At 40.6% G+C, this 15353-nt stretch overlaps 2 protein-coding genes across 4 annotated transcripts in view; one reads left to right on the forward strand and one right to left on the reverse strand.

Moving 5' to 3' along the window:
- Positions 1-15353, forward strand: part of CEP85L (centrosomal protein 85L) — a 109519-nt gene that overhangs the window by 58048 nt on the left and 36118 nt on the right. The window lies entirely within an intron of this gene.
- Positions 499-9961, reverse strand: PLN (phospholamban). Of its 2 annotated transcripts, none has more exons than XR_012715326.1 (2): positions 9678-9961; positions 499-2260 (listed from the first exon to the last, which is right to left on the reverse strand). XR_012715326.1 is itself a non-coding variant. In XM_075268081.1 (2 exons), the coding sequence occupies exon 2, from the start codon at positions 7318-7320 to the stop codon at positions 7162-7164; it is 159 nt and encodes a 52-aa protein (XP_075124182.1). In that variant the 5' UTR covers positions 7321-7448; positions 9678-9961; the 3' UTR covers positions 6765-7161. The 2 variants fall into 2 exon arrangements, 1 of the variants encoding a protein (XP_075124182.1); XM_075268081.1 differs by lacking the exon at positions 499-2260 and adding an exon at positions 6765-7448.

Below are 15353 nucleotides of genomic sequence, written 5' to 3' on the forward strand. Positions count from 1 at the left end.
GTGATTAATGTAATAGGATTAGCAGCTACATAGCAATGTTTCTTAAACTGTAATCTGTAAAACTATTTCAGTCTTATAGAAGTACACTTTACTCTCTAGAAGGCAGATTAAACCTACTGTATACAAAATAAGCTGATTTTAGCTTTTATTACTTATTACTCCAGTACAGCTATGCACATTAGTAAAGACTCACTATCGAACATGTGTAAAGGGCTCTTCCCCCAACAGCACATATTAAGAAAAAGCAAATATCAGGCATGTTGGATTTTAACATGTCCGATACTTTGCTGCCACCAGTGCTGTCTGGAAGTGGCTTCTTTCGCTGTCTGTACGAAGACTACATGCATGCTTTGCTGAGCTGAGCATGGGTGTGTATACATCTTAGTAATATGGCCAATTTTGTTGTGATATTTTTATTGATTGATTATTAGCTGACCACCCTTGATACAGATATTAAAAATGAATTATGAACCAAGGTTATTTGGTATAATAGTATTTATTTACAGTCACAATGCAGTCAGAAGTACACCAACATGACTGGGTATTACGTGACAAATCCCCATAACCCCCATATCAGATGGATACACATCATTATCTGAACACTGATTTTAGACACTTCCATCAGTTAGGATAAGAGCATATGCTATACACAGGTAAACGCTGCCCTCATGCCGTACTATATACTTTTTTTTTTTTTTTTTTTTTTTGTTCCCACAAAATTGTGCAGTCACTGACCACTGCATCCAAGACTGGGTTTTATCCATGTACAACAACTACTCTGTGTGTCCTTAACCCAAAGCTGGCCATACACATTTTTGTTGGTGTTTAGTGTCATTGGTCACTTTTTTAACTGCTAAATAGTCCCAGTTTAGTTGTTAAATAGATAACCGAAAAGAAACAAAAAAAAAACCACACGCACACTTGAGAAAGGGACTTGTCCCCGAAACGTGTTATGTATTAATAAAGGATTTGTATGTTTGGACCAGCGTACTTACTGCCTCTTTTCTTCTGGATACATTGGATAGTTGTTAAATGGAGACTGTCAGCAGTAAATTTTTTGTGAACCTTCTAGAGGTGATTCTACGATTTCCACATATGACTTTGTCATTCAGCTATAAATCAATGTTTGTTTATTTGTCAATGAGTGTGCTTTTCTTGAGAATCTAAAGCTGAGACCAAAGCTCAGGCAAGGTAAGCAATGTTCCCAAATCACTTTCCCATCATTCGCATATGTGTAAAGTGGAATAACAGAGACATATTGGAAAACTATAGATTCTCCTCTACAAGGTATTGGGATTAGATTTATAACCAATTTAATGAACAAATTATCAATCAATAATATGGTTATAAGCCAGCCATCCTTCTAATGTGTATGGCTAGCTTTAAGCTGGGCACAGTTTCTAGTGAAAATTGAGACTGTGTGACTATACATTGAAGGGATTTTTATCATGATTCTCGTAGTCAGAAAACAATTTTGATATCTAGATAAAAGTTGAATCCAATGGATTTATCAGAGGATTTAGGTCTTTCAAACAACTATATGCATCTAGGAATCATCTGGATACTCTGTGTATTTTATTAACTTATTATCTCATAGTTATAGAAGTGAATTCAGAAAAAAACGTTATACAAAAGTGCCAGTAAATGTATAGAAATCAGTGCTTTCTGCATATCTTGGTACTAGTGCCCACTAAACTGTGATCTAAGGGTATTACAGTAAATGCTTACACAAACTGCTGACCGTCTGAGGCGACACACATTTAAGCAGTTCTTTCCAGAGTCGTCTTCTTAGCTCCTCAAGATCTGGGTAAGGGTTGTGACATTGTAGACCCTTCTAGTCAGTCCAATCCTTGGTGCTGGTATTCATCATGTCAGCGGTACGTTCATGTACGACACTGCGTGCGATAGAGAATCTTAGCACAGAGGTATACAGTTACTTATGGGATGCTAAAAGAGCCAGTGTCACCCCCAGTCTCATCCCCAGTGTCAGCAATGAAGAACTGTCTGTAAGAAATGTCCTCGTAGCTTCACTTTTAAGTCCCAGATGGGTCATACCCTCCTTGGTGACTTTCACTAATCATGGTAAGGTATCCGATCCCAGGATCTCACAGTAGCTTTACCAGTATGAACATGAGGAGAAGAACCATGATGATCAGAACAAAATTCAGGAGGAGGTTGAGGCCTCTGTTGTTGGCGAGATCCATTGTGATCGGCCTCCTCAATGCTTACGGCTGAGCCTTTGAAGGTGCTTTTTTTTTGTCTAGGGAGAAAGCATATGTGACGTGTTTTGTTATATTGTAGTGATGGTTGAAGACACAGTTGTATCATATTCAGATAGTGGAAATGGATATGTTAGAATCTCCTTCACGTCTGTTGTACTGTAATATGATTTGGATATACATTGCCTAGACTACACCACAAATTGGCCACAATTTACCCTAAAGCAGGGTATTATTACATTATGTAACGTTCCTTATTTTATTCCATTTGGTTATAGTGTTGCTGAAGTAAGACTGGCCAGGAGATCAATGATGTGTAGAACATGTGCTAGACCAGAACAATCTGTAAATGTTACTCGCCATACGTGTACCGTGTTATATTGCTGCATGAGAGCAAATGCAAGATAACAATGATGCCACCAGTCATTCGTAGAGGAAACCCCTTCTCAACAACTGAGGTGATTGTACTGACGGAAATGTCTATAACGTCTTCAACAATTTTTCTGCCAAAGATCATCTTTGGCTTTAAAAAGGATCAGTCAGCACTAAATGCCACATCACTTGAGTCTGTCTGTGCTCATGATCAATTTTATTCTTAGAATCTGTCCAGCTGTTCACAATATACGGCTCCTGGAAGACTTGTAAATGATTATTCTTATCCCCTAAGTGGGCAGGAATCTTTTGTCTTTCTCATTCTCATGGAAAATGAAGGGGGGATAAAAGCTAATTTACATGTAACCTTCCAGGGCCGTATCTTTTGAATAGATGGATAAATTAAAATGCCAAATTGACCAGGAGAAAAGCAAGAATCAAATGATGTATGGCAATTAGTATCTTCTACTTGGTGATAGGTACTAAAATTAATGAGTATTGGTCATCAATAACCTATGGAGATTACCCAACACCTGGCACCCTCACTGATCAGCTCACCACCTGATAGACTGAGAATGGATAAGGAAACGTACAGCTCTGTTCTATGTGTAGTGACTGAACTGAGTCACTGCAGCTTAGATCCTATTCAAGCGAATGGGATCTGTTCTACAGTAATCTGGTGTGACCACTATACTGAGGACAGAACCGCCTGCGTCCTACTCCATTCTTTGTGTATCAACGTATGTCAGATGTTGGTCCTTCACTGATCTGATTTTCATAACTTCCCCTTAGGATACATCATCAGTATTTATAGCCAGGAAAACCCTTTATTAAACAATTGTATGTAAAGTTACCTCCAGGGTGGGTCACACAATGTGATGGTATGTCCTGTTGCCAGAATCTGCACATGTTTTACTGTGAATTGATACAGTCATATGTTGTTATTACAGTGACTTGACGCCATGTGGTTTCTACAACCCTCTTTGCAGTATGTTTCAGCAGTGCAGTAAAGCGCTTGCAGGATTGCTGCCTGTTCTCAGGCCGTGCGGCACACTAGCTTAATGTGTGTACCCAGTCTTAGAAACTTGATGGAAGAATAAATTGGCCAATAAACCAACTAGACCAATAAACATAATATTTTATTTCTCTGTTTGTTGAGCAGTTTCTTATTTTTAGTATAAGTATCCAGTTACATGGCAGAAGTACAGAACTGCGTGGTGGCTTTTAAGGAGAGTTTGCGGTTTCCTTTTTTTCCCTGATTTTTGGATGCCGTTCATCAATGAGTTACCATGGCACTAAGACAATATTATTCACTGCTGAACTTTTACCCTGGGAACATTTTCATACACTTCATCATTATAATAATCCCAGCTAATGGCGAGCTTGATCGTCTTAATGTAAACCGTCCTGTAATTGCTTGCGGTGTGTAACATATTTCACTGTTGGGCAAAAAAAAGCTCACCCAGATATTCTCTGGTTATTGTTCTTCCCTCAATATTGTTTTTATGGGTTTTACCATGACTATATTATTATTGAGATGTACCCTAGTGGGCTTGTGCTTCTAGTAAGGAGCCTATCAGAACAGGCGGAGCTGTAGTGTAGCAGTATAAAAGCCATACAGAGAAAGAGCAGTAGATTATATAGACATTAACACAGAATAACACAGAGCTAAAACAGCCAAAGAGTGAATGATCTACATAGTGCTATATCATTACCTGTTGAAGACCATTGCTGCCATGAATAAGGGACCTCATCCTTGTTCCCGAAACGCGTAAGATTATCTGTTTTTTGTACGTGCCTGGATCCATGTCTGTACTATGTTTTTAAATTTTTGAAGTAAAAGTTATATTTTATATATAATTGGGCATGCTGGAGTAATTTCTTGTTTTTTTGACTATTGTCTACCGCGTGAAACAGTCTGGGGGTTTCTCTGTGCAGCCCATTTGCTCGTTTAATAGATCCAGTGAATACATATACAGGTCATTCCACAGTGGTCAGAGCTGCATATATTCTGCTTTATACAAATTTTCACATGTATTAGAGATGGCTTGTTACTATGAAAATGCAGCTTAAAGGGAACCTGTCGGGGTTTTTCCAACTGGTCCCATCATATACAGGATGAAGTAATGACCTTTCTTATGGTGCCCCTCGCTAAACTTCCTGTTAAATTATAAGTCCGTTCATAATCTATTAAACCCTTAGATCGGCATATGCAAATTTACATTAACTACTCAAAGGGATGGGGTACACCTTGAACTAGTCACGTAGTCATTTTTCTAAGGAGATGTCACATTATTTTATTTCTATTTTATAGATACTTTTTGACACACAAAAAAATGTGTGAAAATGCGTTCCTCATCATTCCCTTAGATTTCTGTTAGTAAAACACATGTCAAAAGTACATGCTTTTGACTTTGTTTTAGATTCATGACTTCATAATCCATTGCATTTAATGAACAGAAAAGCGTTTTTCATCAACTCAAATTCCAATCAGATGGAAATGCATACTACGGTGGTCTTCTCCGACCCCAAAGTATAATAAGTGAGGCCTAGGGGAGGTGAGTGAAAATAACAAACAGCTATACTCACTTTGCATCATCTCTCCTGGGTTTCTGGTGATCTACAGGTGTCTTCTGGCATCTTTCAACCCCTGGGTAACGTTCTCTGCCCCCAAGTCTCCATTGAGACCTGTGGTTGGGCTTCAGAAGTGACCTAGGGGCAAGTGACATCATCCAGAAGCTGGAATGGGCCAAAAAATAACGCCAGGAGACCACCGGGTGCCAAGGAGAAGTGAGGCAAGGTAAGTATAGCCTTTTGTTATTTTCACTCTCCTGGGCCTCCTCTTATTATACTCTAGTATAATAGCACTATCGAAATTGAATTATGCAACAAACCTCTCAAGCACTCCTCAAAAGAAAGCCTGGGTGGTTCTCCTATCCTTCTCCTATTCTTACACCACAGTTTCAACAAAATCCATCTGCTTTCTAATGTAAAAATATATGCATGTCTGTATCCATTTTTTAATAAAAAAACAAACAGATTTGTAAAGTGGAACTGGTAAACTGAAAGAAGAAACGTGATGTGACCAGCACCTTACTAATACACATTGTGGCCAGCAGTCAGGTAGGATATCAACCAACAGTGAAGGACCATGTCAGTCATGCCTTAGGGTGTTTTTTTTTTTTTTTTTGCACAATGACTAGATGAAGCCGCCTGTTGCCCCCATGACTAGGTAAGGAAAATGTACATAAGGTTTTCTAAACTTAAGGGGCACCATAGGAAAGGTCATTACTGTATGCTGCACGTGCTGGGACCACCTGGAATGTTTCCTGTTAATCTAAACCCTGCATGCTATAGAGCACATGGAGATGAGCACCTTTATATATTGCGGAAAAAAAAAATCAACGGCTTATTCACATTTTTGTGAAAAACATTTTAGTAATGTCCATCACATGTCCGTTTTCAAAACACTTTGTCAAAAACAAAAAAACACTTGAATAAGTATATTGAATACAGTCTGTTTTTCACTGCCATAAAAAAAAAGACAAGCACCATCTTTACCTGTTTCAATCTATAGATAGTGGCATGTGAATAGACCCATTTAAATTCATAGGTTCTATAATGACCATTTCAGAAACGACCATCGCATGGCTATTATTTATGGCCATGTGAATAAATGGTTGTCTATGTGCTTACATTTTTTCATGAAAAACAGCACTGTGCAAACTTATGCTTATGTCCAGTAGGTGGTCTTTCTGACTGGTAGCCTTCCCTGTATGATAGTGCTTGCAGAGATGGGACCGCCCACTGGACTCCAAAGCACAGAAACATCAGGGATTTTGATCAATAAGTTATACTGAATCTTTTCCTACCAAGCCATGTATCAGTTTCTATAACATTGCTGGCTGCAGATTAAACAGCATCATGATGACAGGTTCCCTTTACAGTCCCATGTATGGCACCTCAAAAAGGATTCTAAGTGGAAGCTTACTAACATATTCTCATGAAGGCATTTCTAAGGTGGCCCTACAGTTTAGGTTTCAGCAGAGCCATCCAACTATCTATTGTAAATGTCAGTCCCAGGTGGCAGATGAAGTTTGATATCAACCACTACTAGAGGAGTCTGGCAGCTGCTTATTCCCCTCTTTCCATTAAAGAAATATTTTCTATGAATCTCTTACTGCATGATCTCACAGAACAAATACAGACACACTTTTTCTTTAAGAAATGCTAACAATTCGAGCTGTGCAAATGCTTCACGACAAATCTTAAGTCAGAAGTGACAATGTGTGTTGTGACCAGGCGTTTATTTCAGTAACATCGTTCCATGAGGACATATACTAGAAATCGGAATGCCTATATTAGATCGCATTATAGGCTGCAAGGACAATGTTACTGTATATTTATTGCGCAATAATATAAATATTAATTTACAAGTGAAAAGACACAAGACACTGCATACAATGCCAAGAAATGGTGCATGGTTATAGATTTGACATCACATCCTTACGGCGGTGCCTCATTGGGCAGTTTAGTCTGTCTGGTGGGGAATCTACAGCGGTGGAGACCCTCAGAGGAGCATCACAATGATACAGATGAGAAGAAGACAGATGAGAATCAGAGAAAAATTGACAAAGAGCTCTTGTAGGTTTTGTCGGGTCTGCGGGTTGACCTCAATGTTTGAGGCTCTCCTCATGGCAGATCGGGTTATGTGCTGGACTTTATCCATGGCTACAGAAGGATAGAGAGGTGCGGGTGGTGGGTTATAGAAGAAGTGCAGAGAGGGATAGAGAGAGTGCTTCCCGAGTGTAAGGAGGAACTTATTCTTCTCCCTGACTTTAGAGGTCCGTGGTGAAGCTGAGTGAGCAGGAGAGTGAAAGTTAGAAAACTCATAGTGAAAGTGAACCATGCATATTAATAAATGCATCAACCCCAAACCAGCCATTGCCATGAACGAACCTTGGAACGTGGATTGATCCTTCACACTTTAGCTTCATAGACTTTGACAGTCAACTAGGGTTAATAATGTTAGTGACAAGCAAACTGCAAAGCATGCAAGTCCAAGCCATGCTAGTCATTGAGGAGACGGGATTCTAGCAGATATGTAGCACTGCCTCTTCTACATTCTCCTCTCTTGTCTCCTTACATTTTTTTAGGCCAGAAGTAAGATTTATCCGAGTTGGGTAGCGTTGTGGATGTTATTGAATGTTCTCTGTGTTACACATGAAGTATAGTGTATTCTCTAGTCCATATTAGGCTAAGAAACACATGCCATCAGTCTGGGCACTGTGATATTTCAGCTTTCTCTTGGCTTTCTACTGGATTCTCAGACAGAGACATAAACCAGAAGCATATAGACTCGCTGTGATATGCAAGCTGTGGTCTGCTTCACATACATGTCTCCACCACACAACTGTGCTTTCTTCATGAAGACTGATATGACTTGGGCGTACGTTGAGGTGGCCTGCTCATAGCTCCTAGGTTGCAATGTATTTTGAAGTAGGTTTGTGTGTTATGTATCATCTATAAGGACATCGCCGACCCTCAGACAATATTTCCTTTTGGCATCAAATATTTCCTCTGAGAATATAATCTGTTGCTCAGAAGATCTGGTATCTTGTTACCTAATCCCACGTAGACTGGGTGCCCGTACAGCTAGTCCTAGCCTGTCATAGCTTTCCGATATTTTTACTAATCCCATGGTTCTGATCTTGTAGTTCTGTGTTTGTGGCCCCTAAACCCACATGAGCATGTTACGGATAATAGGGGATTTTGAGAAGGTCACAAGTGGGAAAAATACAGAGGTTAAAAATACTTTTGTCCTTTGTTGTGCTGGCAGCCCTGGCGGGGCCTCTGCTGTTATTCCTGGTAAACAATGGATTATTGCATTAACTAGTCATTCTCGCAGCTGCTGGAGTGTGAGGGTTTATGATTTATATCTTATATACATATATGCAATGTGGTGTTTATGCAGTTGACAGAACACTGTCTGGGTATATCAGGACCCCTGCAGTCCCCAGGAAGTGCACACAAACAGTCTACTATGTTTAACGTCTCTGTAGAATTCCTTCCATTTCCTTTTAGCAGGGAAGGAGAGCTGAAAGGAAACTTCTGTTATATTGTGTACTTCTGACCAGTGCAACGTCCACATCCCAAGGTAACCATTGGGGGACACCACTCATCTGCCTCATAGACACACATCTGGAGTAGTACTAAACCAATACCTGCCATATATATCAAGAGGGGGTATCTAAATATGTGGGGTACACATCTGCTCTTTTCAACACCGGTGATGATGAGGAATAGTATGACCATGACATATTATTTGTAGACTTGTTAGATTCAGCAGATTTTTTTCCTACACCACAACATGTTGTTGTTGATGCATAGATGTCGAGCCATAGCATATATGTATATATGCTATAATCATGTTATAACTACTTTTATCATTGGCTCACAGTTTTCAATGTATGTGTTTCAGTTAGTGAATGGAGACCTTACAGGCCTAGTCCTACTCACACAACTGCAATTAGAAAGCTCCTATACACTGTCACTAACTGTGCACCTGTGTTAGCTAGCCATTTTCAGGATAACTTCATGGTCATACATAAATGTTTTTCAATAAGAACCAGAAAACCCCTTTTAATATAGAGTAGATTCATTATGGGAAATATTTTCTCATGAAAGGGACAACTGCGTCTTGCCTCCCAGACCTCTGAACGACAAATTCATGGAATTTTTCCTCTCCAGGGAGTTATCTTGTTGCTTAGTGAAGGAAATATATTCTATTCTGTTATATTTAGCTGCGTTCTATAACATTAATCTGTTCTCTGATGGGACTTTTTCTTTATTTTGGGCTTTTCACCTTTTATGTTCTGTTGTGGTGTTCACTATTGCTAATATATTTGAGTACATAAAAGCCTGGGGTGTTCAATAGGCACAAATCCGGGTTGTAATGACTAAATCTAAAACTTCATTCAGTATATGGTTTTTTATGCATTGAGTATTAGACAGCCAAGGCAATGCACATTCACAGTTTAGAGAAGAGATTCCCTCCCCCGTTCACATTGGCACACAAAGCCTTACCTTATTGTTTAGGTGTTGTAGAGGAGAAGGTTGAGGTCACTGTCCTTTGGGCTACAGGAAAGTCTTCATTCCACCCTTCCTGATGTTGTGTGGCAACATCTGAAGTTTGTCACTCAGTTTATGGGAACAATTGAGGAGGTGTGGAAGGAAGGGAGTGGGGGCTGGCTGTATAAAACAGAGGCCGGACCACTGACATCACCCTGGAATGCTGCCGTTTGGATGTGCAGCAATATGATGCATTGTAGCCTCGTATGATACAGCAGTGCTCAGGATTGTGTATATAAGCCTTGTATTGGTTGTTTCCCAGAAAACAGTCCAGGATTTTAAGGCATTTTAGAAATTTTTTACAATAAGCTTTTAAAAATAAATGTGCTGACAGTTACGTAGTAAAATATTGTTCTCCGGTGTCCTCTTGTATATGACTTATAGGCGCTAAAGAAACACAGTTGCTTTTTAGAGCACTGGCCAGTTTTCTGCATAAAGGTGTCCCGTTATATTAATGGACATTAGACAGATCATATGTGAGGACTATAACAGAGTCCTGTTATTTTACTGAAAAAAATAGTTCTGTATGAGTCGTTGTCCTCCCTCCCCACAAATGGCAGAATCTGTGATAGAGCATACAGTGTAGATGTGTACTTGGCTTTGTAAAACTTACTTTTGGTGTCACATGATCCTAAGGTTATAGTACAATCTATATTATTTCCAGAGATATCACTGGTTGAACACTCAATCGGGATTGGGATATTTAGATCATATATATTATGCAGCTGCATATAATCTTAATCCCTGCATATAATCTTAATCCCTGCTGTGTTTTCAACCAGTGATGTCTCTGGAAATATTATAGATAGCACTGCAACCTTCGTATCACATGAAAGAAGAGAAAACAAGTTTGTGCGTTTTATAATACCCCATATATAATGGTTTGAACTGACCCTCCCCACATTTCTCTACATTTTATGTATCCCCCGTACTCCAAGCCCGTACTCCATAAACCGGAACATTCAGTGAGAGGCAGGAACAACTCTCAGAGCAGAAGACAAGGGAAGAAGAATAAAGAGCTGCAGGATTTCACAGAAAGGAGGCAAAATGTGTTAATAAAGTATATTGCAAAATTAATGACACAAATACTGTCAGAAAATCAAAAGTTGTTCAAAAGGCTAGTTACAGAACCTGTCAGGTGGTTTTCCCACAATGTACAGGATGAAGTAATTCCCTTTCTGTTGTTGCTCCCATGTAATCTTTCTGACTGATTCCCTATTCAGATCTGCTCACTATACTCTACACTTGTTTCAATGTGTATTTTTTTTATTTTTTTTTAAAGTTTTGTCTTGTATAGCAGGATTTACTACACTGGAGTCGCCACTGAAAGATTTGTGTAGGTTTTACAGCTATATTACAGTGGAAACGTAATGTCAGCTGAAGGTTCCATTTCATACCTTGCCTAAAAAGGAAAATTCATTAATGCCACTACATTAAACAAAAACTGATGGGACTTCTCATCCCGGCATGTTCGCTGCCATTAGTGCTATAGTTGTTCTCGCTGGCATACGATAGCATGGGCAGACTCTCTATATACAAAACGAACAGTCTATATAATTTCAAGAGCTTGATAGTTGACAGTGTTTTTTCACTCTTTATTAATGATTCCCTCCCCCCCCCCCTCATTTTTCAGCTTTTCTGGCAACGTTTTTGACATTAAAGGGGTTGTCCTGATCACTGGGCCACTAGACAACGGACGGACCTTTCTGTTGCTGGACCCATATTGTGTGTCAGAAGCAGCTCGGTACAAATGATCGGTCCTGAGGATAGGCCATTAAAAAGAAAAAAACAAAACATACAACCCCTGTTAATAAATATTGCAATTCACATTTTTAACAGATATTGGCTTTGTTTTGTGAAATCCCACAGATTTTGTGGGGGTCACAAAACAGTTATTTCTTGCCCATTATAAAACATAGAACAGTACTTTTGGTCTCATAGGATAAATTAGATTTATCTGTATTATTTTCAGAGTCCATACACCCATATTCCAGTAGAATGCATAAATCAAATGTCAAGCTTTTAGTAGAGTTTTGGTGGACTAATGCACTGTACTTTATTTAGTGTGTCTTCTATCTCTGACTGTTTATGGTTATAATAGCATTTAGTACTCTTCATTGTATATGTAGCACACTTGTAGAATTTTCCAGAGCTCCCCCATTCATCTGAATCGTAGAGAAATCCATGCCTATACTCCAGAAACAACCCCACTCACATATATGGAATGGATTTTCAGGAATTTCAGCGGCAAGTGAACATGTCCTTCTAACTAGATCTAATACATCTAGTATATACTCGAGTATATTGTGCTGAAAAAGTGCGCCTCGGCTTATACTTGCGTCAGTACGGTAATTGAAAATGTCACTTGACTGGTCCGCAGTGAAAGACATCTGTGGGAGGCCGCTGGAGCAGCAATAGGTGAGTGGTGAGGCATCGCTGCCTCCAGGACACCCCCAAGATGTTTCCAGAGCATCTTCCAGCGGCCTCCCACAGATGTCTTTTACTGCGGACCAGTGAAATTACCACTCGAGTCAATACGGTTATTGACTCGACCGTATTGACTCGACTGCAGCGGCCTCCGCTCCACTCCCGGCCCCCTCCCCCGGCTACAACACACGCCAGGTGACGTGGCCACGTTAGCTCAGGCCTGCACCTGGCGTGTGTCGATGACATCTTACTGCGTCTCAGCACAGGTGGCATCATCATGCCCCCTACGCTGAGACGCAGGAGCAGCCGCGGGAGAAGACGAGCAGCTGCGGTAGTGGGAGTAGCAGCGCGAGGTCGGTAAGTATGAGAACTTTAATGTTTGTCCCCGAGCCTGCTCACTGCCGACCCCCGTGGCACCTTATACTATAGGCCGCGGAGGCTGGCAGTGAGTAGGCCCGAGCCCCAGCCGCGATCCCACTGCCGCTATTATTATACTCTGGATCTTTTCAGACCCCCGAGTATAATAATCGGAGCCCCACGAGAGGTGAGAGAAAATAATAAACAGTTTTACTCACCTCTCCGGGATCCGATGTTAATCCTAGCCAGCTTCGGGCCTATATGGTAAAATCCCAGATGTCACGTGGTCTGGGATATTACCATATAGGCCCAAAGCCTGTGGTAGTAGTACTACTACCACAGGCTTTGGGCCTATATGGTAATATCCCAGACCACGTGACATCTGCGATATTACCATATAGGCCTGAAGCCGGCTAGGATTAACATGAGCACAAATGTCATGCATTTTCCCCCCTCGGCTTATACTCGAGTCAACAAGTTTTCCCCGTTTTTTATGGTAAAATTAGAGGGGTCGGCTTATATTCGGGTAGACTTATACTCGAGTATATACGGTATGTACTTGACATAAGGAAATAAGGATCTCCTAGTCTATCCTGGCACAGAGAATAACGGAAGTGGTGTCAATGCTTGGGAATATATTCATGTTACATAAACATATCATTATTTGGAATATATACATTGTAATGCCTGGGGAACCATATTCCGTATTAAAGCCATATATTATAAGCTATAATGTATGGCAATTTTGTGGTGTAAATGGTGAATCTGTCCAGCTATGGAGGACTTGTCCCTCTTTCCATACTGTGAGAAGTGATGAAGTCACAAAAATTGGCTTACACCAAAATTTGCTTGTTTTTACTCCAAAAGCCTGCTACAAAGCCCTTTATAAATGCCCTGTAGTATGTTCCAAATAAAAATTCTAGTATAGTCTGAATGAATGCTATTGCCCATTAAGGTCACTCAGGCTTCTTCCACACTACAATTTTCATTCTGTATCAGATATGCATTGCATATTGCAAGCATAACAAGTGTCTACTCATAACCACAGTAGTAGATGTGGGCCAGTGTATTCAGTCATATAACTCTTTTAACTTCTATGTTAAACTAATAGAAATCCCATGGTGTATTTCCTATTCCGTCCAGCATTAAAAGACAGAATTGTAATGCTGATTAATTCTATGGACTATACTTTCTCCCCCCCCCCCCCCCCCCAATTTTGTCTGCATTTGTTTTTATGATCGAAACTAAGCGCAGGAATAAAATATGAGTTGCCTTTACAGTTTAGCAGGCACAAGAGTCTGACCTCCATCCGGTCTTTATTGACTAGCATACTGCAGCGTCTATATAAGGTGCAGTGTTATTTAGTACACACGACTTGCCAGCATTATACCCTGGAAGTTCCCCGGGTCAGTTGCAAAGGGACAGGATATCTGCGGGTGCAGATAGGATATAGTAGCGCTTAATAATCACTGTCACTTTATAGTAGGCCATGTGGCTTGTAGAAGTGTTTCCCAGGAGTATACAGTCAGATTTTAGTTGTGTTGCCAGGGCCAGTAGCACATCCTAAGCAGGTATTTCTATGTCCATAACAACTTCTTATGTAAGCCCCAGTGCTGTGTATGTGCTGTATATATCTCCATGGACACTCAACATTCACAGTACTCATGAGGACATGTACTGTCGCCATCCACGAGACCTGTATATTTAGGTACATATTGCTCATTAGTGTGCGGCCCCTTGAGGATAGGCATGACACTATAAATATTTTCAGTTGTCTGTCCACACCTTCCCTCTGTGTAATGAAGCGTTTGGGTACAGAACATGAAGGTCATTTCAAGGTCAGTGGTTAGATTGTAGCTTCAATAAGGGAATTTAAGGATCTTTCTAATATGTATATAGGAAATGGTAGTACAGGTGATGTGTATTATTACTTCTTTTTTTTATGATTGTCTCTCTGGGTCGTTTGTGGAAGCTAGTACTACACATCCAGATAGTACAGAATAATAATATAGTGCATTTACAAGGTAAAATTATTGCATTTATTTCATTATATGTCATTTTACCGAGGTATCTTATCCTAAAAGCATAACTTTTAGGAAAGAATTTACTGGATCTTGGTATTGTCTTCTTTAAAGAGGACCTTACCTCCACCAACATCCCTTCTGCCGTGACTTGGACCTCCAGCTAGAGGTGTTGTTTTCTGTTCCTTCCTGACATTGCCCATTTGACAGCACAGAGCCTAAATAACATATGAGGTACCAAAACAAACAGCACTTATTGCTCAGGAATGGTGTGGGCTAGAGAGAGAATTCGATGTCAGTGGAGCAGCATCTATTAAAAAGGACCTTTCATGGTCCGGGGCACAGGCAGTTCTATATACTGCTGGAAAGCTGACAGTGCGCTGAATTCAGTGCAATGTTGGCTTTCCCGATCTGTGCCTTGGGTAAAGCGCTATCGGTTCCAGTACCGTAGCGCTTTACAGTCAGAAGGGCGTTTCTGACAGTTAGCCAGGGACGCCCTTCTGCCCAGCAGCGCCTATCGCGCTGTAGAGTGTGAGCGGGGAGGAACGCCCCCTCCCTCTGCTCACAGTGCTCGTCCATAGACGCGTTCCTCCTCGCTCACACAGTACAGCGCGATAGGCGCTGCTGGGAAGAAGGGCGTCCCTGGCTAACTGTCAGAAACGCCCTTCTGACTGTAAAGCGCTACGGTACCGGGACCGATAGCGCTTTACCTGGGGCACAGATCGGGAAAGCCGACAGTGCGCTGAATTCAGCGCACTGTCAGCTTTCCAGCAGTATATAGAACTGCCTGTGCCCAATCTGATGAAAGGTCCTCTTTAAATAATTA

This window comes from Leptodactylus fuscus, chromosome 3 (genome assembly GCF_031893055.1).
Source record: "Leptodactylus fuscus isolate aLepFus1 chromosome 3, aLepFus1.hap2, whole genome shotgun sequence".
Lineage (NCBI taxonomy): Eukaryota > Metazoa > Chordata > Amphibia > Anura > Leptodactylidae > Leptodactylus > Leptodactylus fuscus.